General features: G+C 42.0%; 1 protein-coding gene across 2 annotated transcripts in view; it reads left to right on the plus strand.

Moving 5' to 3' along the window:
- LOC121582884 (E3 ubiquitin-protein ligase UHRF2-like) overlaps positions 1-25,679 on the plus strand; it is a 55,732-nt gene that overhangs the window by 28,088 nt on the left and 1,965 nt on the right. For both annotated transcript variants that reach the window (XM_041899039.2, XM_041899038.2), the window contains 10 exons: positions 291-477; positions 1,044-1,167; positions 7,177-7,284; positions 7,636-7,740; positions 18,882-18,988; positions 19,342-19,504; positions 20,201-20,338; positions 20,754-20,973; positions 21,259-21,410; positions 24,977-25,075. In XM_041899039.2, the coding sequence (XP_041754973.2) occupies positions 291-477; positions 1,044-1,167; positions 7,177-7,284; positions 7,636-7,740; positions 18,882-18,988; positions 19,342-19,504; positions 20,201-20,338; positions 20,754-20,973; positions 21,259-21,410; positions 24,977-25,075 (1,403 nt within the window). The remainder of the gene's footprint in view (positions 1-290; positions 478-1,043; positions 1,168-7,176; positions 7,285-7,635; positions 7,741-18,881; positions 18,989-19,341; positions 19,505-20,200; positions 20,339-20,753; positions 20,974-21,258; positions 21,411-24,976; positions 25,076-25,679) is intronic.

Raw genomic sequence — 25,679 nt, forward strand, 5'->3', positions numbered from 1 at the left:
CCAGCCAGTCAGGGCTAGGATAGGGTTAAGGGGGTACTATGGAGAATTCACTCTGAATTGTTTTCATCAAGTAGCCTCAATGATAAAATGTCCAATTGAAAATGGCCATTGCAAAATTTAAAATGTCACATGGTTTATTGCCATCAGTATGTGTGTTTGTGGTTTGGGTGTGTGTGTGCATGGGTTTTTGTTTTGTGTTTTTGTTTGCCTGTGTGTGCGCCAATTGTTTGCATATGTATTTGTCTGTGGGTGGGTGTGTATGTACTCTACACACGCCGGGATGGATCCAGGGAAGAGCGGGCCGGAGTGTAAGCACTGCAAGGCGGACCCCGACTCTGAGTGCAGGTTCTGCTCGTGCTGTGTGTGCGGAGGGAAGCAGGACGCCCACATGCAGCTGCTGTGTGACGAATGTAACATGGCCTTCCATATCTACTGCCTCAACCCACCGCTCTCCACTATACCAGATGACGAGGACTGGTGAGCTTCGCTATGCACTCCCACCATCTGGGGGCGCTACACTCACTCACACATACTGTAGGGGGCATCCCAAATGGCACCCTATTCCCTATACAGTGCACTACTATGGGCCCTGGTCAAAAGTACAGTAGTGCTCTATGTAGGGAATAGGGTGTCATTTGGGATGTAGACGGAGACAGACCCATAGACCTGTGCACTAATGGCTGGTGGAGCAAGTACAATACGTGATCCATTGATTCTAATAATGAACAAACATACATTGTGAGGGTTAGTCATTTTTGCATGTTAGTGATGACTGAAAAATGGCTTTAGCCATATGAATCTGTTTTCAGAATTGTGTATATATCTTTTTTATTTAGTGCCAGATTTGATGGTGGGTATCAAAGGTTTCTAAGTTAGAAGAGACACTGACACCAAAAGTATAGTACCAGTAGTAGTTTCTCTTCTGTCCATCAAACACAACACTCCCCCTATATTGTCTCCCTATGTTGATCATGCTATGAGAGGGTAGTGAACCTACTCCAGTAAGTGACTGAGTTTTGGCTCTTGTCGGTTTTACTTGGCAGGTACTGTCCCACCTGTAAGAATGACACCAGCGAGGTTGTGAAGGCTGGGGAGAAGCTGAAGGCCAGTAAGAAGAAAGCCAAGATGCCATCAGCCCATACAGAGAGTCAGAGAGACTGGGGCAAGGTGAGACAGACCGGGTCTATAATACTAACCCAGCACTAACTACATTAACCCCTCAGCCCAAACAGAGTCAAAGGGATGGAGGCAAGGTGAGGGCTGTGTCCGAAATCTGGCTTGCCTACTACCTACTTAAACTGCATACTGTGTACTAATCAAAATATTATTTTGGAATTACTGTTTAGTAAAAATGAATGCAGTAAACAACAAATATCAGCATACTAGGCTCATCTAATGTGCAATTGCGTTGATTCATGCCATTTGTTCATTTTGGTACGGCGTGTCCCCTCAGCTGATTATCAGCTGTTATCAAATACACGTCGGTCTTGAAAGACGATTCTATTCCTCAATAGTGTGCAGCAAATTCTACTAGATGAAAAGCCGAAATTAGTATGACATCCTGGCATTTAAAGCATACTACATTTAAATTTTTTGCATACCCAAAATGCCTACTATTTAGAATGCAAGTACGGGTATTCGGACATGGCCAGAGTCTACAACACTAAGAACAAGGGTTACACCAGGGGATTGGGGTCAATTCCAATTTGACTCATTGTATATTTAACTGAAGAAAGAGGCGATATCTTGACCTGGACTGGAGCACGTATGTTAATGCTGCACTCATGTTATGTGACACTCAGAAGTAGGACCCCCTTGGTTTTTGGCAGCCGAATGAGTGAACGAGACACTCACACATACCCACCGACTCACACACATGGGCAGGCAGACAGCACCGTCATTGTCTAGCGCCTTGTGCTGCTAACAGAAGCCCAGGCTAGCTGAGTAAACTGAGCCATCGGCCTGTTGAGTCACAGTATTAGCAATACAAAGTAGATGCCTTCACAGCTTTGTAGCAGAGTGACTGGGTGGATTAGATTATGCTGTGCCTCGGGGCACCGGTCTATGGCCCATGACGTGAACGGGCAAAAGCAGTGAGGGAGGAGACCCCTTCTGAAATCGAACAGTAATCTTCGCCACTCGGTCATGTCATCAACAAAGCAGCATGGTGCATCGTCCAACTTTTTAGCAATAGCAATCACTTTTGCATGTGAAAACACAGAATCCTTCTCATTAAATCAAATCTAATCAAATCGGGTCCTTTTCCAACAATGCAGAGTTAAAGGTAAGATTTAAAAAAATACAATAAATAATTGAAATAGTGACACAAGGAATAAATACACAGTGAATAATGAATAAAAATAATGATTAAAAATAACATGGCTATATACAGGGAGTACCAGTACCGAGTCGATGTGCAGGGGTACGAGGTAATTGAGGTAGCTATGTACTGTACATATACAGTGCCTTCAGAAACTATTCATACCCCTTGACTAATTCCACATTTTGATGTTACAGCCTGAATTGAAAATTTATTAAATATTGTTTTTCTCACCCATCTACACACAATACCCCATAATGACAGTGAAAACATGTTTTTATAATTTGTACCAAATTTATTGAAAATGAAACACAGAAATAAACTCAGCAAAAAAATTAACATTTTTCAGGACCCTGTCTTTCAAAGATAATTTGTAAAAATCCAAATAACTTCAGATCTTCATTGTAAAGGGTTAAAACACTGTTTCCCATGCTTGTTCGTTGAACCATAAACAATTAATGAACATGCACCTGTGAAACGGTCGTTAAGACACTAACAGCTTACAGACGGTAGGCAATTAAGGTCACAGTTATGAAAACTTAGGACACTAAAAAGGCCTTTCTACTGACTCTGAAAAACACCAAAAGAAAGACGCCCAGGGTCCCTGCTCATCTGCGTGAACGTGCCTTAGGCATTCTGCAAGGAGGCATGAGGACTGCAGATGTGGCCAGGGCAATAAATTGCAATGTCCGTACTGTGAGATGCCTAAGATAGCGCTACAGGGAGACAGGACGGACAGCTGATCGTCCTCGCAGTGGCAGACCACGTGTAACAACACCTGCACAGGATCGGTAGATCCGAACATCACACCTGTGGGACAGGTACAGGATGGCAACAACAACTGCCTGAGTTACACCAGGAACGCACAATCCCTCCATCAGTGCTCAGACTGTCCGCAATAGGCTGAGAGAGGCTGGACTGAGGGCTTGTAGGCCTGTTGTAAGGCAGGTCCTCACTAGACATCACCGGCAACAACGTCACCTATGGGCACAAACCCACTGTCGCTGGACCAGACAGGACTGGCAAAAAGTGCTCTTCACTGACGAGTCAAGGTTTTGTCTCACCAGGGGTGAATGTCGGATTCACATTTATCGTCGAAGGAATGAGCGTTACACTGAGGCCTGTACTCTGGAGCGGGATCGATTCGGAGGTGGAGGGTCCATCATGGTCTGGGGTGGTGTGTCACAGCATCATTGGACTGAGCTTGTTGTCATTGCAGGCAATCTCAACGCTGTGCGTTACAGGGAAGACATCCTCCTCCCTCATGTGGTACCCTTCCTGCAGGCTCATCCTGACATGACCCTCCAGCATGACAATGCCACCAGCCATACTGCTTGTTCTGTGCGTGACTTCCTGCAAGACCGGAATGTCAGTGTTCTGCCATGGCCAGCGAAGAGCCCAGATCTCAATCCCATTGAGCACGTCTGGGACCTGTTGGATCGGAGGGTGAGGGCTAGGGCCATTCCCCCCCAGAAATGTCTGGGAACTTGCAGGTGCCTTGGTGGAAGAGTGGGGTAACATCTCACAGCAAGAACTGGCAAATCTGGTGCAGTCCATGAAGATGAGATGCACTGCAGTACTTAATGCAGCTGGTGGCCACACCAGATATTGACTGTTACTTTTGTTCAGGGACACATTATTCCATTTCTGTTAGTCACATGTCTGTGGAACTTGTTCAGTTCATGTCTCAGTTGTTGAATCTTGTTATGTTCATACAAATATTTACACATGTTAAGTTTGCTGAAAATAAACGCAGTTGACAGTGAGAGGACGTTTCTTTTTTTGCTGAGTTTATCTAATTCATAACCCTGAGTCAAGACATGTTAGAATCACCTTTGGCCGCGATTATAGCTTTGAGTCTTCCTGGGTAAGTCTCTTACGAGCTTTCCACACCTGGATTGTACAATATTTGCACATTATTCTTTTTTAAATTCTTCAAGCTCTGTCAAGTCTTACTATAGATTTTCAAGCTGATTTTAAATCAAAACTGTAACTAGGCCACTCAGGACTAGTAAGCAACTCCAGTGTATATTTGGCCTTGTGTTTTAGGTTATTGTCCTGCTGAAAGGTGAATTTGTCTACCAGTGTCTGTTGGAAAGCAGACTGATTTTACCTGTGTTTAGCTCTATTCCGTTTCTTTTTTTCCTAATAAACTCCCTAGTCCTTGCCGATGACAAGCATACCCATAAGATGATGCAGCCACCACCATGCTTGAAAATATGAAGTGGTTTTCATTGATGTGTTGTGTTGTGTTGGATTTGCTCCAAATGTAACACTTTGTTTTCAGGATATAAAGTTCATTTCTTCGCAATTTGTTGGGCAGTTTTACTTGCAGAGTTATTGCAAACAGGATGCATGTTTTCCTACCAATTGGTGCCCTTTGCGAGGCATTGGAAAACCTCCCTGATCTTTGTGGTTGAATCAGTGTTCTTATTCACTGCCCGACTGAGGGACCTTACAGATAATTGTATGTGTGGGGTACAGAGATAAGGTAGTCATTCAAATTTTTTTTGACTTTATTATTGTAAACAGAGTAAGTCCATGCAACTACTTATGTGACTTGTTAAGCAATTTTTTTTACTCCTGAACTTTTAGGCTTGGCATAACAAAGGGGTTGAATACTTTTCAGCTTTTCATTTTTAATGAATTTGTAAAAATATCTGAAAACATAATTCAACATAATTGGGTATTGTGTGTAGGCCAGTGACACAAAATACTTTCTGAAGGCACTGTAGGTAGGGGTAAAGTGACTAGGCAACAGGATAGATAATAGACAGTAGCAGCAGCGTATGTGGTAAGTGTGTGTGTGTGGCGTAAGTATGCATGCGTGTGTGGGTGTAGGTAGTGTGTGTGTGTGTGTGTTGTGATGTCAATGTAAGCATTTATGAGTGTGTGGGTAGAGTCCATTGTGTGTGCATAGTCAGTGCAAGAGAGCTTGTGTAAAAAAGGGTCAATGCAGGTAGTCCGGGTAGCCATTTGATTAGCTATTTAGCAGTCTTGTTTAAAAGTCTTATGGCTTGGGGGTAGAATCTGTTCAGGGTCCTCCTGTTGGTTCCAGACTTGGTGCATTGGTACCACTTGCCGTCAGGTAGCAGAGAGAACAGTCTGTGGCTTGGTTAGCTGGAGTCTTTGAAAAAATGTTGGGCCTTCCTCTGACACCGCCTGGTATAGAGGTCCTGGAGGGCAGGGAGCTCGTCCCGAGAAATGTACTGGGCCGTACACACTACCCTCTGTAGCGCCTTGCTGTCAGATGCCATACCAAGTGGTGATGCAGCCAATCAAGATGCTCTCGATGGTGCCGCTGTAGAACTTTTCAGCCTCCTGAGGGGGAAGAGGCATTGTCGTGCCCTTGAAGCTCTCGACCCGCTCCAATGCAGCCCAGTCGATGTGAATGAGGGCGTGCTCGGCCCTCAGTTTCCTGTAGTCCACAATCAGCTCTTTTGTCTTACTGACGTTGAGTGAGAGGTTGTTGTCCTGGCACCACACTGCCAGGTCTCAGACCTCCTCCCTATAGGCTGTCTCATTGTCGTCGGTGATTAGGCCTACCACCGTCGAGTTGTCGGCAAACTTTATGATGGTGTTGGAGTCGTGCGCGGCCGCGCAGTCATGGGTGAACAGGGAGTACAGGAGGGGACTAAGCAAGCAGCCCTGAGGGGCCCCCGTGTTGAGTGTCAGCGTGACGGGTTTATTGTTGCATACCCTCATCACCTGGGTTACTCCTTAATTACGTCACTTTTGTTTTTGAGCTGACTTCGCCCTGGGCTTTGAACGTGGCACCTGGCTCACGCCCGGCAGGCAGCCTGTGTCCAAAACTAATTAAATCAACTTTTACCCCGTGCAAAACACGCCTGCCCAGGCCATATTAATTGAATCCCCTCACTAAGTTCTCCTAAAGGAGTGTATTGGCAGGTAACAGTAGTGACCAAATGGGAAGAAAACGGACAGACAGGGAGGGACCACCTGGACTTTTCCATTTTTGTTTTCCGTTGCAAAATGTTTTGCAATGTTGTGCCCTACAAATTAGGGTTGCAAAATTACAGGAACTTTCAATAAATTCCCTGGTTTTCCAGAAATCCTGGTTGGAATCCTCCAACTGGGATTTCAGGGAATTTATTGAAAGTTCCTGTAATTTTGCAACCCTAGCTCTACTGAACAAAATCCTATACTTTTGACCCCGTTTTCTTCCGTTTGGTGCCTACTGAACATGGCCCAGGCCCACAGTGAGACCTTTCTGCTCTGACTAAGCCGTGTGTAATTCTCCTCTCAAGCTGTGAGGCGATGCTAACAATACCATTTAAAATGACTCAGCAGAGTAAAGTTATTTTCCAGGAACCAAACTAGAGGAAAAATAACCCCATTTGTTTCCCGGTATACACCATGAATGCTTCCCAAATTACACCCTATTCTCTATTTAGTGCACTACTTTTAACTAGGGTCCATAGGGCTCTGGTCAAAAGTAGTGCCCTAAAGGAAATATGGTGCCATTTGAACGCATCCCATGTTAATTGAAAACAGCCTATTCTATATATTCATATACATGAAAGTGCTAAAAGGAGGTTTTGGTTTTTTCTCCTTTATTTGTCTTATCGTTTGGGAATGTTATGAGATAAGAAAGACTGAAGAATGAATCAAATTGTCCAACGCTTTAATAAAAAAACATTTCCAGCACTGAAAATTGATTATTGTTATGTATACAATGCTATTCAGGTCTGAGTTATGGTATTATGGTAGCTAAAGCTTCTAGTAGTAAGTCCTTTGTTTATGTAATGTGTGTGTGGTCCAACGTGTGAATACATGCTAGCTAAAACATACATGAATAGGTCCTTTCCTTGAATTCCATGCTCCTGATGTTACAGGGTATGGCCTGTGTGGGGCGCACTAAGGAATGTACGATCGTCCCTTCCAACCACTACGGGCCCGTACCTGGGGTTCCCGTGGGAACAACATGGAAGTTCCGTGTTCAGGTGAGCCAATAGGAACAGGTAGGGTGATACAAGTTAGGTGATTTCTCACAAATTCGGAGAGAACAGAGAAAATGTTTCGAACAATATGTCATATTTTCAAATCAAGACGATGTTGAATCCGAAAAGATTTTTACTTTCAATTAACTTTATAGGCTTATAGTTATCAACTGATATTCTGACACGGATTAGTTTACATAGCCTGTATCACACATTCCTCCCCTCTTTCTCTATCCCTCCCATATCTCACATCACCCATCCTGACTCTCCCCCACTCCTGTTAATTCTATCTCCCTATCTCTCCTCTTCACTCCCTATCTCTGCCTATATTCTCCTCCCTTCCTGTGTTCCAAGGTGAGTGAAGCGGGAGTGCACAGGCCCCACGTGGGAGGTATCCACGGCCGCAGTAATGATGGCTCCTATTCGCTGGTGCTGGCCGGAGGCTTCGAGGATGAAGTGGTGGGTTTCCTTTTTTTCATGTCTGCCGTTGTTGTGTTTGAACTAAGCAATCTAGGAGCGTGGGAGCGAAGGAGAGAGGAGAGGAGAAGGGAGATCTCGCTCTCTCCCTCTGTTTTCCCTCTCTATTCTCACTTCCTCTAATGTCCCATGCTGTTTGTTCTTGCTCTGTCTTGTCTTTAGCCTGGTAGACGGGAGGAGGGTAGGATGGAGGGAGGATGGTAGTCTGTCTGCCCATCCATCTGGTTCTCACACAGATGTAGTCTGTGTCTGTATCTCCCCCTTCTCCCGCTCTCCTTCTCTCCCTTTTAACAAGTTTGACTTTCTTAAAGGATGTACACTGTACAGCATAGCTCTGGAAAGTGCATTTAAAACCACTATGATGAATGTTTTTAACTAGGATTCATTTGGAGGATGGGTTAGGATGGACTTTGAGCATATTTTCACTGGATTTTGAATTAAAACTACAGTGCGTTGCAAAAGTATTCATAGCCATACATAGCCAGTTATAATTGTAATGGCTTAGCAGATAATAATAAAAGACGATCAGTATTTACCTGGCTAAAAGAGAAGGACTATAATATCTATTGTTTACAGGAAACTCATTCAACAATTTTAGATGAAGTTGTGTGGAAGAAGGATGGGGGGGTGACGATATTAATTAACAATTTTTATTTTTATCTGGATGTGCAAATTGTTCAAACATCCGCAAGGTAGATGGATTATTTTAAATATGTTATTGGACCATAAACAGATTTGGCACATTAATCTATACAGTCCAAATAATGATGATCAATTTTTCTTTGAAAATACATATATATTTATTTTATTTATTTATATGCCATTTAGCAGACGCTTTTATCCAAAGCGACTTACAGTCATGCGTGCATACATTTTTTTTTGTGTATGGGTGGTCCCGGGGATCGAACCCACTACCTTGGCGTTACAAGCGCCGTGCTCTACCAGCTGAGCTACAGAGGACCACATATAATAATTTATCAAGCCTACAAGCAATACAAGACTCTCTTATTATGGTGGGAGATTATAATACGGTTTTAAATACCTCAATGGACCGTAAAGGAAATCACTACAAACTATCACCCTTATGCACATAAGGAAATCACGAATGTCATGGATATATTGGAACTAGTGGATATATGGAGGCTTAAATATCCTGACCTAGTGAGATATACATAGCGGAGGCTCAATCAAGCTAGTCGTCTTGACTACTTTCTTATGTCATTCTCGCTGGCACCAAAAGTTAAAGTGTTGATAGGGGATAGAATGCGGTCGGACCATCAAATAATTGGCATATACATTACCCTTACAGAATTTCCACGTTGGCGAGGATTTTGGACATTTCATCAAAGCCTATTGGATGACAACTTGTTTGTAACTTACTTTTTCCGACATAATGTAGGTACAGCAGATCCCCTTATTGTATGGGACACTTTAAATGTGCCTTTAGAGGCCATGCAATTCAATACTCATCTTTGAAACAAAAGCAATTTAGGTCAAAATAATTCATATTAACAAAGGAAAAAGAGGGACTAACAGTACAGATAGCAATAAAACTGTACCATAGAATATGGGGAATTATTTTTTTTATCTTCAACATAGAAATGCTACCAAAAATAATAATTTTTCACCCATGATTCACCAAACAATATTTTGAAAGAGGAAGCAAAGCACTTTAAGCATATGTTTTAGTTTCGGTCTCCAATAATAATAATATAATATGCCATTTAGCAGACGCTTTTATCCAAAGTGACTTACAGTCATGCGTGCATACATTTTTGTGTATGGGTGGTCCCTTAACCAAAGTTAATTGTAAGGATGTTCTTTCTATTAATAATGTAAAATTAACAGCTGTACAGAAAGACTAATGTGAAGGCCAAATTACAGAGGAGGAACTTCTTGATGCAATTAAAGCATTTAAGTCTGGGAAAACTCCAGGGCTGGATGGCATACCAGTGGAGGTGTACATAACCTTTTCTAATGTTCTCAGAGGACCGTTATTAGCATGTTTTAACCACTTCTATACAAATGATAGATTATCAGATACTCAACCAGGTCTGATTTCATTATTACTGAAACAGGACCCAAGTGGTCAATATAAAGTTCCAGCCAATTTAAGAAATTGGAGGCCCATTACACTTCAGTGCTGTGATGCAAAAAATTCTAGCAAAATGCATAGCGCATAGAATTAAAAAGGTATTGTCGGATATTATTCATCCTAATTAGACAGGTTTTTTACATGGACGATACATTGGAGATAATATAAGACAAGTACTGGAAACAATAGTGCACTATGAAAAATCTGGGAAACCAGGCCTGGTATTCATAGCTGACTTTGAAAAGGCTTTTGATAAAGTACGACTGGAATGTATATATAAATGCCTGAACTATTTCAATTTAGGAGAATCTCTTATACAATGGGTTAAAGTTATGTATAGTAACCCTAGGTTTAAAATAGTAAATATTGGCTACTTCTCAGAAAGTATTAAACTGTCAAGAGGAGTAAAACATGGTTGTCCACTATCAGCATGTCTATTTATTATGGCCATCAAAATGTTAGCTATTAAAATCAGACCCAACAATAATATCAAGGGGCTAGAAATCCAGGGCTTAAAAACAAAGGTGTCATTGTATGCTGATTCATGTTTTCTTTTAAATCCACAATTTGGATCCCTCCACAGCCTCATAGAGGATCTAGATAATTGTTCTAACCTCTCTGTATTACAACCAAATTATGATGTGTACTATATTACGTATTGGATCACTAAAAAATACAACTTTTACATTACCGTGTAGTTTACCAATAAAATGGTCTGACGGTAAAGTGGACATACTCAGTATTCATATCCCGAAAAATAAATAAATGGTATCACTACAATACATTTTAATGAGTGGCGCAGTGGTCTAAGGCACTGCATCGCAGTGCTAACTGTGCCACTAGAGATCCTGGTTCGAATCCAGGCTCTGTCGCAGCCGGCCGCGACCGGGAGACTCATGGGCGGCGCACAATTGGCCCAGCGTCGTCCAGGGTAGGGGAGGGAATGGCCGGCAGGGATGTAGCTCAGTTGATAGAGCATGGCGTTTGCAACGCCAGGGTTGTGGGTTCGATTCCCATGGGGGGCGAGTATAAAAAAAAAAAAAAAATTCACTAACTGTAAGTCGCTCTGTATAAGAGCGTCTGCTAAATGACTTAAATGTAATAGAAATGTTGCAAAAATAGATACGATTTTGCTACCATGGAAAGGAAAATACCTGTCTATTTGTGGAAAAATCACCCTGATTAACTCTTTAGTCATATCCCAGTTTACTTATTGCTTATGGCCTTGCCTACACCTAGCGACTTTAAAAATATATATATATATATATGAGCAAACAATATTCCATTTGATTTGGAACCGCAAGCCAGACAAAATTAAACAGGCCTATTTATATAATTCATATGAATTCGAAGGGTATAAATGATTAAATACTAAAGCATTAGACCTTTCACTAAAGGCTTCAGTCATACAAAAGTTATACTTAAATCTGAACTGGTTCTCTAGTAGATTAGTAAGAATGGCTCACCCCATGTTCAAGAATGGCCTTTTTCTCTTTATTCAGATTACAACCTCTCACTTTCGGTTATTTGAAAATGAAATAATCTCCAAAATATCGCTATTTTTAAAACAAGCCATAGAAAATTGGTTGCAATTTCAGTTTAATCCACCAGAAAGACGGAACAAATATTATGGTTAAACTCAAATATACTAATTTGATAAAAATACAATAATATGGTATAATATTTGTCAATTATATCATAAATAGGACTGTTAGAGTTATGCAGCTAACAAAAATATATGGAAATGTATGCTCTACTCAAAATTACAATCAACTAATTGCAGCATTACCGCAAAAATGGAAGAGGTGATGAAAGGGGGACAAAGTAAGGAACTTGTCTGTTGGCCCTGCATTAAAGACCAAAATTGGTTAAAGAAAATTGTGATAAATAAAAAAGTATACAAATTTAATTTAACCCTTTGACGTGTACCAACACATGGGTGTGATCATTCTACAGTGGTCCCTGCAGCGTAAGCTCAAACCGGTGTGATTAAAACACTTATTTAGAACATCCAGTTTCGATTGACGTAACAGTCAGCGTTTGAGCTGGCAACACTATTTCTTTCACAGAAACATTTTGCACAAACACAGTCCTTACAACATTATGTCCTGAATGTGACCAGTTTCTTTTTGGATGCAATGTTCAGACATTCACAGAAGTGGCGACAGCATAACATAATCATCTAAACCGGAGAATGTAGGCTACATTAGTCCTAGCGCAAACTGACGAAAGATTGACCTAACACAAGCAGTCATATTTAGCAAACTCCCGGCTGACAGAAACCATAACATGAATTCGCTAATAGAAATTACTATTTACAATTCATCACACCATGGGTGAGCTCACCATTGATAAAAAATTATTGAGTAAAACATTTTTATAAAAATCGAACGTAATCTGACGATGGGTAGTTTGTGCGCGCCGCCGTGTTTGTTTTTTCGGGTCAACCAAAGATAAGAAGAGGAGACAAGATGAGTTTGGTCTGTTTGCAGTATGCATGTTGAAGGGGTGTGTCGTCTACCATTATTCACTTCCCTTCATTCACTTCCAGAAGTTTACTCGAAAGATGAGTGAACCATCACTCACCTCATTTTGTTATAACATCTTTGGTCTGACAGATGTTTATGTGACACCCAGAATGCAATGTATAATGTCAACAAACATGTCGCCACACATAGCTGGCAAATAGCTTAGCATTAGCTCATCATAATCCGTACAACCTTCAAATAAATATTTTACACACATCATATGTGTCCATTACAACCTATGCAAGAGTCGGAATGCATGATTTGTCACCAGTTCTTGAAAACGGAAAGTAAATTTGATAAGTATGCTACAGTAGAAAGAAAAAAAAGATAAGGTACTTACTTTGTCCAAAGTTATTATTTGTAAGGAAAACAACAATGAAGGCAATGCGAGCGCCAGACAGAAAATGTGCCAGGGGGGAAAGGTTTGTGTTAGACTGCACAAATGTCTGCATACTTGATCTGGGGCAACACTAGGGTAAAGCCTCAAACATAAATAGTTCGCTACAGTGAAATGGGCTACTTCTATGTGAATTAATGAGGAGGCAGATCACAAATCAATTCAAACTGTTGTTAGAAAGTAAAACCTGTTAGAAAATAATTTCAAATTGACAAGTTGAAATATAGCCTATAGATAATTAGCAGGCAGCGTGTCTTGGTTTGAAGGCACCACGGGTTAACTGTCCTGTTGCGTAACAATCACATTTTGGAACAGTGAGTGCATTCTGACATCATGAAAAGGTTAAGGACCAAAAATGGACAGCTGTGCCATATAGATTGCAATATAGTTGGGAAAAGATTTTCAATGTACTGATTCCATGGCACATGGCACATGGTTTATGAACTGATACACAAAATGACTGATACACAAAACGATGCTGGATTCAAAACTTAGAGTAGACTGACGAGTTTAAGAAGAAAGTTCTGTTTCTGGCCATTTTGAGCCTGTAATCAAACCCACAATTGCTGATGCTCCAGATACTCAACTAGTCTCAATAATGCCAGTTTGATTGCTTCTTTAATCAGCACAACAGTTTTCAGCTGTGCTAACATAATTGCAAAAGGGTTTTCTAATGATCAATTAGCCTTTTAAAATGATAAACTTGGATTAGCAAACACAACGTGCCATTGGAACACAGGACTGATGGTTGCTGATAATGGGCCTCTGTACGCCTATGTAGATATTCCATAAAAAATCAGCCGTTTCCAGCTACAATAGCCATTTACAACATTAACAATGTCTACACTGTATTTCTGATCAATTTGATGTTATTTTCATGGACAACAAAAATTGCTTTTCATTTGAAAACAAGGAAATGTCAAAGTGACCCCAAACTTTTGAACGGTAGTGTATGGCAAATATCAATCAAAACTGGATGGTCTTCAGAGATAGATGGGAGGGGTTGAGGGTAGCTGAAGGATGAGACTAAAAACAAACAAAAGATAACGATTGTAAAATATACTGTGTCCGTAAAATGTGTATAGTATGTACAGTTGAAGTAGGAAGTTTACATACACCTTAGCCAAATACATTTAAACTCAGTTTTTTCACAATTCCTGACATTTAATCCTGGTAAAAATTCCCTGTCTTAGGTCAGTAGGATCACCACTTTATTTTAAGAATGTGAAATGTCAGAATAATTGTAGAGAAGGATTTATTTCACCTTTTATTTATTTCATCACATTCCCAGTGGGTCAGAAATTTACATACACTCAATTAGTATTTGGTAACATTGCCTTTAAATTGTTTAACTTGGGTCAAACATTTCGCGTAGCCTTCCACAAGCTTCCCACAATAAGTTGGGTGAATTTTGGCCCATTCCTCCTGACAGAGCTGGTGTAACTGAGTCAGGTTTGTAGGCCTCCTTGCTCACACATGCTTTTTCAGTTCTGCCCACACATTTTCCATAGGATTGAGGTCAGGGCTTTATGATGGCCACTCCAATACCTTGACTTTGTTGTCCTTAAGCCATTTTGCCATAACTTTGGAAGTATGCTTGGGGTCATTGTCCATTTGGAAGACCCATTTGCGACCAAGCTTTAACTTCCTGACTGATGTCTTGATATGTTGCTTCAATATATCCACATAATTTTCCTTCCTTGTGATGCCATCTATTTTGTGAAGTGCACCAGTCCCTCCTGCAGCAAAGCACCCCCACAGCATGACGCTGCCAACCCCGTGCTTCACGGTTGGGATGGTGTTCTTCGGCTTGCAAGCTGTCCCCCTTTTTCCTCCAAACATAACGATGGTCATTATGGCCAAACAGTTCTATTTTTGTTTAATCAGACCAGAGGACATTTCTCCAAAAATTACGATCTTTGTCCCCATGTGCAATTGCAAACCGTAGTCTGGCTTTTTATGGTGGTTTTGGAGCAGTGGCTTCTTCCTTGCTGAGTGGCCTTTCAGGTTATGACGATATAAGACTCGTTTTACTGTGGATATAGATATTTTGTACCTGTTTACTCCAGCATCTTCACAGGGTCCTTTGCTGTTGTTCTGGGATTGATTTGCACTTTTCACACCAAAGTACGTTCATCTCTAGGAGACAGAACACGTCTCCTTCCTGAGCGGTATGATGGCTGCGTGGTCCCATGGTGTTTATACTTGCGTACTATTGTTTGTACAGATGAACATGGTACTTTTAGGCGTTTGGAAATTGCTCCCAAGGATGAACCAGACATGTGGAGGTCTACAATTCTTTTTCTGAGGTCTTGGCTGATTTCTTTTGATTTTCCCATGATGTCAAGCAAAGAGGCGCTGAGTTTGAAGGTAGGCCTTGAAATACATCCACAGGTACACCTCCAATTGACTCAAATGATGTCAATTAGCCTATCAGAAGCTTCTAAAGCCATGACATCATTTTCTGGAATTTTCCAAGCTGTTTAAAGGCACAGTCAACTTAGTGTATGTAAACTTCTGACCCACTGGAATTGTGATACAGTGAATTATAAGTGAAATAATCTGTCTGTAAACAATTGTTGGAAAAATTACTCGTGTCATGCACAAAGTAGATGTCCTAACTGACTTGCCAAAACTATAGGTTGTTAACAAGAAATGTGTGGAGTGGTTGAAAAACGAGTTTTAATGACTCCAACCTAAGTGTATGTAAACTTCCGACTTCAACTGTATGAGATGGCAGTAGAAGCCTAAGTGTTGTTGTCCATTAGTTTACTCCAATTAAGGGAGGGGTGGTAGAGTTAGGGGAAAATAATAAAGGAGGAAAAAATATATATATATATATAAAATATACACTGCTCAAAAAAATAAAGGGAACACTAAAATAACACATCCTAGATCTGAATGAATGAAATACTCTTATTAAATACTTTTTTCTTTACATAGTTGAATGTGCTGACAACAACATCACACAAATTATCAATGGAAATCACATTTATCAACCCATGGAGGTCTGGATTTGGAGTCACCCTCAAAATTAAAGTGGAAAACCACACTACAGGCTGATCCAACTTTGATGTAATGTCCTTAAAACAAGTCAAAATGAGGCTCAGTAGTGTGTGTGGCCTCCACGTGCCTGTATGACCTCCCTACAATGCCTGGGCATGCTCCTGATGAGGTGGCGGATGGTCTCCTGAGGGATCTCCTCCCAGACCTGGACTAAAGCATCCGCCAACTCCTGGACAGTCTGTGGTGCAACGTGGCGTTGGTGGATGGAGCGAGACATGATGTCCCAGATGTGCTCAATTGGATTCAGGTCTGGGGAACGGGCGGGCCAGTCCATAGCATCAATGCCTTCCTCTTGCAGGAACTGCTGACACACTCCAGCCACATGATGTCTAGCATTGTCTTGCATTAGGAGGAACCCAGGGCCAACCGCACCAGCATATGGTCTCACAAGGGGTCTGAGGATCTCATCTCGGTACCTAATGGCAGTCAGGCTACCTCTGGCGAGCACATGGAGGGCTGTGCGGCCCCCCCAAAGAAATGCCACCCCACACCATGACTGACCCACTGCCAAACCGGTCATGCTGGAGGATGTTACAGGCAGCAGAACGTTCTCCACGGCGTCTCCAGACTCTGTCCCGTCTGTCACATGTGCTCAGTGTGAACCTGCTTTCATCTGAAGAGCACAGGGCGCCAGTGGCGAATTTGCCAATCTTGGTGTTCTCTGGCAAATGCCAAACGTCCTGCACGGTGTTGGGCTGTAAGCACAACCCCCACCTGTGGATGTCGGGCCCTCATACCACCCTCATGGAGTCTGTTTCTGACCGTTTGAGCAGACACATGCACATTTGTGGCCTGCTGGAGGTCATTTTGCAGGGCTCTGGCAGTGCTCCTCCTGCTCCTCCTTGCACAAAGGCGGAGGTAGCGGTCCTGCTGCTGGGTTGTTGCCCTCCTATGGCCTCCTCCACGTCTCCTGATGTACTGGCCTGTCTCCTGGTAGCGCCTCCATGCTCTGGACACTACGCTGACAGACACAGCAAACCTTCTTGCCACAGCTCGCATTGATGTGCCATCCTGGATGAGCTGAACTACCTGAGCCACTTGTGTGGGTTGTAGACTCCGTCTCATGCTACCACTAGAGTGAAAGCACCGCCAGCATTAAAAAGTGACCAAAACATCAGCCAGGAAGCATAGGAACTGAGAAGTGGTCTGTGGTCACCACCTGCAAAACCAGTCCTTTATTGGGGGTGTCTTGCTAATTGCCTATAATTTCCACCTGTTGTCTATTCCATTTGCACAACAGCATGTGAAATGTATTGTCAATCAGGGTTGCTTCCTAAGTGGACAGTTTGATTTCACAGAAGTGTGATTGACTTGGAGTTACATTGTGTTGAAGTGTTCCCTTTATTTTTTTTAGCAGTGTATTTGGGGGATTCAGACAATTACATTGATGGAAGCCACAATCTATCTGCAATATTAAAGCTGATATACCCCCTAAAAAAATCATACTCCTTGGATTTCTTCACATTCCATTTTTAAAAAGTGGGATAAAAATGGATTTAATTGTAATTTTGACAACAATCTACACAAAATACTCAAATGTCAAAGTGGAAGTTTTTTTTGATTGATAGAAATTCAATAAGTAAAATATAGTTGTTGCATAAGTATTCCGCTCCCTGAGTCAATACATGTTATAAACACATTTGGCAGTGATTACAGCTTTGCGTCTTCTTAGGTAAGCCTGGATTGTGCAATATTAGCCCATTATTCTTTTCATAATTCTTCAAGTTCTGTCAAGATGTTGGGGATCATGGCTAGACAGCAATTTCCATGTCTTGCCATAGATTTTTAAGCGGATTTAAGTCGAAACTGTAACCTGGCCACTCAGGAACATTCACTGTCTTCTTGGTAAGCAGCTCCAGTGTAGATTTGGCCTTGTGTTGTAGGTTATTGTCCTGCTGAAAGGTAAATTCCTCTCCCAGTGTCTGGTGTAAATCAGACTGAAGCAGGTTTTCCTCTAGGATTTGGCCTGTGCTTAGCTCCATCCTGTTTCTTTTTATCCTGAAAAACTCTCTAGTCCTTGCTGATGACAAGCATACCCATAACATGATGCAGCCACCACCATGCTTGAAATAAGGAGGCAGTAACTCAGTGATGTTGTGTTGGATTTGCCCAAAACATAAGTCTTTGCATTTAGGCCAGTGTATTCCTTTGGCAGGTTTTCTTTTTTCAGTATTACTTTAGTGCCATACAAGATGCATGTTTTGGAATATTTTTTATTCTGTATATTTGTATTCTTCTTTTCACTTTGTCATTTGTCATTATTGTGGAGTCACTACAATGTTGTTGATCCGTCCTCAGTTTTCTCCCATCACAGCCATTGAACTCTGTAACACTTTTAAAATCACAAATGGCCTCATGGGAACATCCCAGAGCAGTTTCATTCCTGTCCTGCAGCTCAGTTTAGAAGGATGACTGTATCTTTGATGTGTCTAGGTGGTTCAATACATAATCCACAGCTTAATTATTAACTTGACCATGCTTAAAGAGATATTAAATGTCTGATTTGTTATTGTTACCCATCTACCAATCACTGCCCTTTATGAGGCCTTCAAAAAGCTCCCTGGTCTTTGTAGTTGAATCATGTCAACCCCTATTATTTCACACGGTGAGTCCATGTAATTTACAGTATTTTTTTATTTGTTAAGCCAAAGTTTACTCCAGAACTAATTTAGGCTTGCCTAAACAAAGGGGCTGAATACTTATGCAACAACTTATATAAATAGTTACCTCATTTTTATTAATCTTTTAAAAAGTTAATCTTTCTTCCACTTTGACATAAGAGTATTTTGAGTAGATTGTTAATTGTTGACCAATTTGTAACACAATAAAATGTTTAGAAATCCAAGGGGTATGAATAATTTTGCAAGGCACTATGTTGATTTAGCTGTGAGTCTCAGGCTGAGATTTTATACTTGTGACTTACTCAACTAAAGAAATGCAGGATTAGTCCAGTATGTGCAGGGGCTGTGTTTTTAAAACTGTTTACGTGTGTGTGTGTGTGTGTGTCTCCTTTTAACCCTTTGATCTCCACCGTCAGGACAGGGGAGATGAGTTCACCTACACGGGCAGTGGGGGTCGCGACCTTTCAGGGAACAAGCGCATCGGGGAGCATTCCTTTGACCAGACCCTGACCCACTATAACAGGTACAGTAAACAAACAAACAACAAAGTACCACCTGTCCTGTTTCTCTCCCTGGTTTCAACCAAGACTGCAGGCCCATAGTGTACTTTTTTACTCAAGTCAATGTAAAGCTGTTGAAAACCAGTGTTCATCAATCCTGTCCTGGAGACTCAAAGGGTGCTGAATCAAATGTGTTAGTGGTGAGCTAAAATGAAAGGTTGCACATCCTGTGTTGATCTCCAGAACAGGGTTTTGATGAATACTGGCTTAATGGAACCTGTGTGGTGTGTTCTCATGTAATTTGAAACTGGGTTTTAGAAAATCCAATAGCTATAGCTCCCTTCATCACATGACCCTTTGACCCTTGATCTCTCAGGGCCCTGGCGCTGAACTGCGACGCCCCCATTAATGACAAGGACGGGGCGGAGTCCAGGAACTGGCGTGCGGGGAAGCCGGTGAGGGTGGTGCGGAGCTCCAAGGGACGACGCATCAGCAAGTACGCCCCGGAGGAGGGCAACCGCTACGATGGCATCTACAAGGTATACTAGCTATGGCACTAACTTCTATCATATGAAATTGCAATATATACTTCCATGCAATAGTATTTTGTTTGTATTGCCATATTGGTTGATACTTAGAAGGCATGCCCATTACATTGCATTATAGTGTGGATATTGGAATGGAGCCCTAGTTGCTCCCTGCCAGTCACTCAACCTCCTCTCAGGAACATGGACTGGAGAAGGGCCTTTTGGATCCTTTCTGCGTTACCTCTCTCCTAGGCCCTTGTGACAAACTGTTAACAGCCGTTTGGTTGTAAAATCTGAAATTCATTACAAATGTAATACAAACAGCATCAAAATAAATCAGGTACAGATATTGTTGGGGCTGGTCCTCATTATGAGTCATGCTTTTTGAACACATCTTGATTTCCTCAGATGGGCCATTACGGTAAACACAACACACATGGTTTCAGGGCTGTAGCAATCACTAACAAGACAAGATTAGGAAATATTTCATCTGCTCTTTTTGCCATCCTTTTTTAAATGAAGAATTTTCATTAATACAATATTATTTTTAGTACTATCCCTGTCTTACTATAAACTCCTGTTAGTTCTTCACTGATGTTGCTGCTGTCTAACTATGTGCCCATAGAAATATAATTTCTAGAACGGACATTCCCATTCAAGTCTGTGTTCCGTGGAGTGCCAGTAATTCTATTTCTGCGTATGTCTCAGGTGGTGAAGTACTGGCCGGAGATAGGGAAGTGTGGTTTCCTGGTGTGGAGGTACCTGCTGCGGAGGGATGACCTGGAGCCTGCTCCCTGGACACCTGAGGGCCTGGAGCGCATCCAGAAACTGGGCCTGGCTGTGCAGGTGAGTGAGGGTCCTCTGTCCACCTGCATTTGTTTAATAGGACATTATGATAGTATGAGAAGAATAGGACAGTTTTGGTTATGACTGCTGTTTCAGTGGCTGTCCCTCTTTTTATGTCTTAATTTCTGAAATTAAAGGTGCAATATGCAGAAATCGCTCCACCATTTCCTTGTTGGAAAAATGTGAATAGTTCGCCTAATTTCAGTTTAAGTGACAAAACAAGCAAGAATCATTGTACCATCTAAACCGCTGTGAAATATATTTTCGATAACCACAAATATTGTATTGATCCTTTGTCCTTTGTTTGTTAAAGACAGTTGATGTTTTTATCTGACTGTCTGACAGTCTCTCTGTGTGCCCCTACTACAGTATCCTCTGTGTTTTCATATGACTCTGTGTCTCTTTGCCTCTACAGTATCCTCCAGGCTACGTGGAGGCCATGGCCAACAAGACCAAGAAGGAGGCTAACGCTCGACCAGGGTCCACTAGGAGCAAGAAGCAACCTGGACGGGGCCGGCCACGGCTACACCCCCTGGAGAAGAAGGTGAAGGAGGACGAGAAGAAGCCCATGGAGGGTACAGAAGAACAGCCACAGAGCAACGGCAGTCAGAAGACACCCAAGGACAAGGAGACAGGTACCTGTTGAGACACAGCTAGGAATATGAGACAGAAGAGAGATGTATTTTTAGCTTTGTGTGTACAGTATACTGTATATCTTGTGCACTGCTATGTGCGTGCATGAGCGGAATTGCCACTAGGGAAAGGGGGGAGGGGGGATTTCCAATAGATATGAAACTAGTTATGACAAGGCGTTTCGGGGGTTGTTTTGAAGGTGTCAAATAAAATGTTACCCCATCTTTGAATAGAATTGATACATGTACATGCATCCATAAACAATGTGTGTTGGTGTGCTTTGTCAGAGGTGTGTAAGGAGTCGGCGGAGCCCCCAGCCAAGCGTCAGAAGATGGAGGAGGCGTTCAAGCTGACAGAGCAGCAGCAGAGCCTCATCAAGGAGGACCAACCCAACAAGAAGAACTGGGACGAGGCCATGCAACACCTCAAGGATGGGCCGGTATGTATACAACACCACCCTACCTGTCACCTCACTAACTACCTCACCTCACTAACTGGACTAACTACACTGAACAAAAATATAAATGCAACATGTAAAGTGTTGGTCCCATTTTTCATGAGCTGAAATGAAAGATCCCAGAAATGTTCCATACACACAAAAAGCTTATTTCTCTCAAATGTTGTGCACAAAATTGTGTACATCCCTGTTAGTGAGCATTTCTCCTTTGCCAAGATAATCCATCCACCGGACAGGTGTAACATGTCAAGAAGCTGATTAAACAGCATGATCATTACACAGGTGCACCTTGTGCTGGGGACAATAAAAGGCCACTCTAAAATGTGCAGTTTTGTCACACAACACAATGCCACAGATGTCTCATGTTTTGAGGGAGCGTGCAATTGGCATGCTGACTGCAGGAATGTCCCAATAGAGCTGTTGCCAGATAATCTAATGTTAATTTCTCTACCATAAACCGCCTCCAACGTCGTTTTAGAGAATTTGGCAGTACATCCAACCGGCCTCACAACCGCAGACCACATGTAACCACACCAGCCCAGGACCTCCACATCCGGCTTATTCACCTGCGGGGTGATCTGAGGAGGGGGAGGGGGGCTGCTGAGGAGTATTTCTGTCTGTAATTATGCCCTTTTGTGGGGAAAAACTCATTCTGATTGGCTGGGCCTGTCTCCCAAGTGGGTGGACCTGGCTCCCAAGTGGGTGGGCCCCTGCCCAGTCATGCGAAATCCATAGATTAGGGCTTAATTAATGTATTTTAATTGACTGATATCCTTCTACACAATACTGCCTCACAATGTAGTCTCCTGACCAGGGGCGGTGTGTTCAATAGGGCGATATGGGCGACACACTGCCAAACGGGAAAAGGAAGGGATTTTTTTTCTAATCAATTATATCACGGCAACAGTAGTTATCAGTGTTGTAATGTCCAATCAGGCTAAAGTCGTGCTTCAAATGGCTCCCCCCCCTTTTGGGGCGATTTCAGTCAGGTTGAAAATCGCCCAGAAGTCTGTCATAGACTCCCATGTAAAATCTATTTTTTTCAAATTTCAGAGCTTTCAATACAATCTCTATGGGTGTCTGAGGGCTTGCACTTACGTCATACGTAACGTAACCATGAACGTAACTAAGAAAAGAGCGGATTGTGTCTTTGAAAGAAGTTCCTTTTTGTCGGCGAACAAATGAAGATAAATTGGCAACGAAACAATTAGGACCTCCCAGACCAAATTTAATAATTCAACAGGTTTCTACTAAAGGCGGAAAGTCCTACACCCGAGGATTTTCCAAAAATTGGTAACGAACGAAAAAATAACATTGCCACTCAACTGGATGAGGGATACAGGCTAGCTGTCCACCGCCACAACGATGAGGTTAGTGTTGATAATCACAAGTTTACTGGAGAACTGAGACCAAGTAGAGACTTTGGACAGGGTGGATATGGTATAATAAAGGCAGTTTATTCAGAGGTAAAGATATCTGGAATCGCGTGCACGGACCCGTTCGTCAAACTCTTAGGGAGCTATACATTAAGCCCCATTACTTACCATATCAGATAAGAGAAATTGCTGCAGCTACATATATTTTACATCCTGGCCCTACATAGTTCACTATTTGCATCACTTACCAAAATATTACATGTGGTCATATATGCTTGGAAAGTGGAGATGCCATAGAACGTCAAAAAAGTAAACATTGCTGGAGACACATTGCCGTTTTGGAGAAGACATCGCGTTTGCTAGCGAAGAGATTTGTTGTGGCAAATGAACTTGGGCTGGGAATTGCCAGGAACCTCACGATAAGATATATGCATTGCGAGTCTCATGATTCTATACGTATTGCGATTCGATACTGTGATTTTATTGCGCACCATATGTCTGTTGCAGAGGGATCAGAAAGCCATGAGAACGAGTTTTGATCAGTCATGGAAATAAAAGTGCTGAAAACAAATTGGCTCCCAATGTGAAAAGATTGAGAACAAGCTATGAAGGAACAATAATGGTGTTTTGGTGCAGGTACAGCCAACTAGCGCTAAAATATTGCGATATTGTCAATACAGTATATCGTAAAGTATCACTATGTAACTCGATTTCTTTCACCCCAATCCCTCAAATTAACGGTAAATAACTGAATTGTTTGCCCCACATTTAGCTAAGATGATTAGCTAGCCAGCTAAAATGTTTTATTTAGTTAGCAGTCGCATCTACAATAGTTTACTGTCAATAACATGTCTCCAAAAATGACGTGGTGTCTCCAATTGTGTTGACATTTTACAATTGCGATGGGCATCCATGAGTATCCACTTTCTGTAGCTCAGCTGGTAGAGCACGGCGCTTGTAACGCCAAGGTAGTGGGTTCGATCCCGGGACCACCCATACACAAAAATGTATGCACGCATGACTGTAAGTCGCTTTGGATAAAAGCGTCTGCTAAATGGCATATATTATTATTATTATTATTATTATTATTATTATTATTATCTGAAGAGAGCCCGAAACATTGTGTGCAGACATTTTATGCAATAAATAAAGTAGGTTGAATCTAGTAGTTCTGATCTTCTGATTGGTCCTGATGAGTTGGGCGAGGTCCCCTCCAGGCTACTGTCACTGTTGCATTGGCTCTGAGTCGGGTTCTCTGTCTTCAAATGTTCAGCCTAAGAGAGGGGATTTCTGTGTGTGTGTGTGTGTGTGTGTGTTTAACAGTGATGATGTGTGTGTGTGTGTGTGTGTGTGTGTGTGTGTTTAACAGTGATGATGTGTGTGTGTGTGTGTTTGTGTGTGTGTGTGTGTGTGTCCTCAGAGCAAGAACTCGTGAGTTGGAAGAACTGAGAGGCCTATGGCGTGGGTGTTGTCCTTGGCCACCTGCTGACAAGGCTGACAAGATAGGATTCTTTTGTCCATTGTTATTGGATAGGAACAGAACTTATAACCAGCTCCTGACCTAAATAGATCTTAGCACAACATTTTACTCAACATATCATATTCCATATTCACTATAACAAATATATTTACTACGACATTAGCAAGAACCGCCACATCCTCAGCCGGCTAATCCAGTGTGTGAAGTTTTGCGGAGTGTTTGAGTTAGCTTTGCGAGGCAAAGATGAAACTGAGGGCTCCACCAACCCTGGTAAGCCAACACTTTTGAGATCAGTCAATAAATGCTTCTGGTATTGACTTATATGCTGCCCCTGTCTTCATGTTGTTGCTGGACATATCTTTTTTAAAATGTGTGTAGGTCACCTAAATCATCAGAAAAATTGCCCCCCCTGAGAATTTTTTCAGGAGCCGCCACTGCTCCTGACGTACTACTTCTTAACAATAGCTGAACCAACACAAGAGTCTCAGCTAGCTACACAACCTAACTACAACCTCGTCAGAGAACAATATTGACATATGATGCTGTGGTTACCATAGGGCTTGTATGCACTCCTATTATATGGAGAAAATGAAATGAAGCAGATGATCCATGGCTAACAAGGATGTGTGATGCTGCTGTTATTATGGTGACAGCTGTGCCTTTATTTCCTGTGTTCCTGTCTTTCTCTGTAGAACTTCCTGAGGAAGGTGGAACAGACCTTCATGTGTGTCTGCTGCCAGGAGCTGGCCTACCAACCGATCACCACTGTCTGCGCACACAACGTCTGCAAGGTGTGTAACGTGTGTGTGCGGTTGCATGCGTTGTAATGATTGTTTGCTGGACTATAACTGATGACTAATTGTGGTGTAGTAATGTAAATGATAAACAAAAGTCGAAAAAGTATGATGACATGACAAAACAAGATATTAGATATGTTGAAACAACAAAGATCTAAGGGATCCTTGAGGAACACCACAAGATATCATAGCCTTATTAAGTATGAAGCACACCGAGAATCTCACTGCCGATAGGTACTTATCACAGTGGGAAGCCGTTCCTTTTCTTGCTAGAACAAAAGAGGTACCTGCTGCGTGCCGACTCGGTAGCGACGAACCGACCGATTCTACTTGTAGAATCGCAATGCTCGTCAGTGGCCAACAACTTGACTTTGAGCCAGTCAGAGAGCACGAACCCCCATGTGGAGGAGCCAACGGATGAAACAGTCACACTTCATATAGCTAGCTAAGTGCACAGACACAATGCACACAACACTAAATACTTCCTTAGCTAGCTAGCGAATATGCTAACGTTAGCTAGCTAGCTAAACATTTAGCTATGGACTGGCAGTATAGGATTATGGATAGTGAATTAAATTGTTTCTTCGTCATCTTGCTA

Source organism: Coregonus clupeaformis, chromosome 15, assembly GCF_020615455.1.
Source record: "Coregonus clupeaformis isolate EN_2021a chromosome 15, ASM2061545v1, whole genome shotgun sequence".
Classification (NCBI taxonomy): domain Eukaryota; kingdom Metazoa; phylum Chordata; class Actinopteri; order Salmoniformes; family Salmonidae; genus Coregonus; species Coregonus clupeaformis.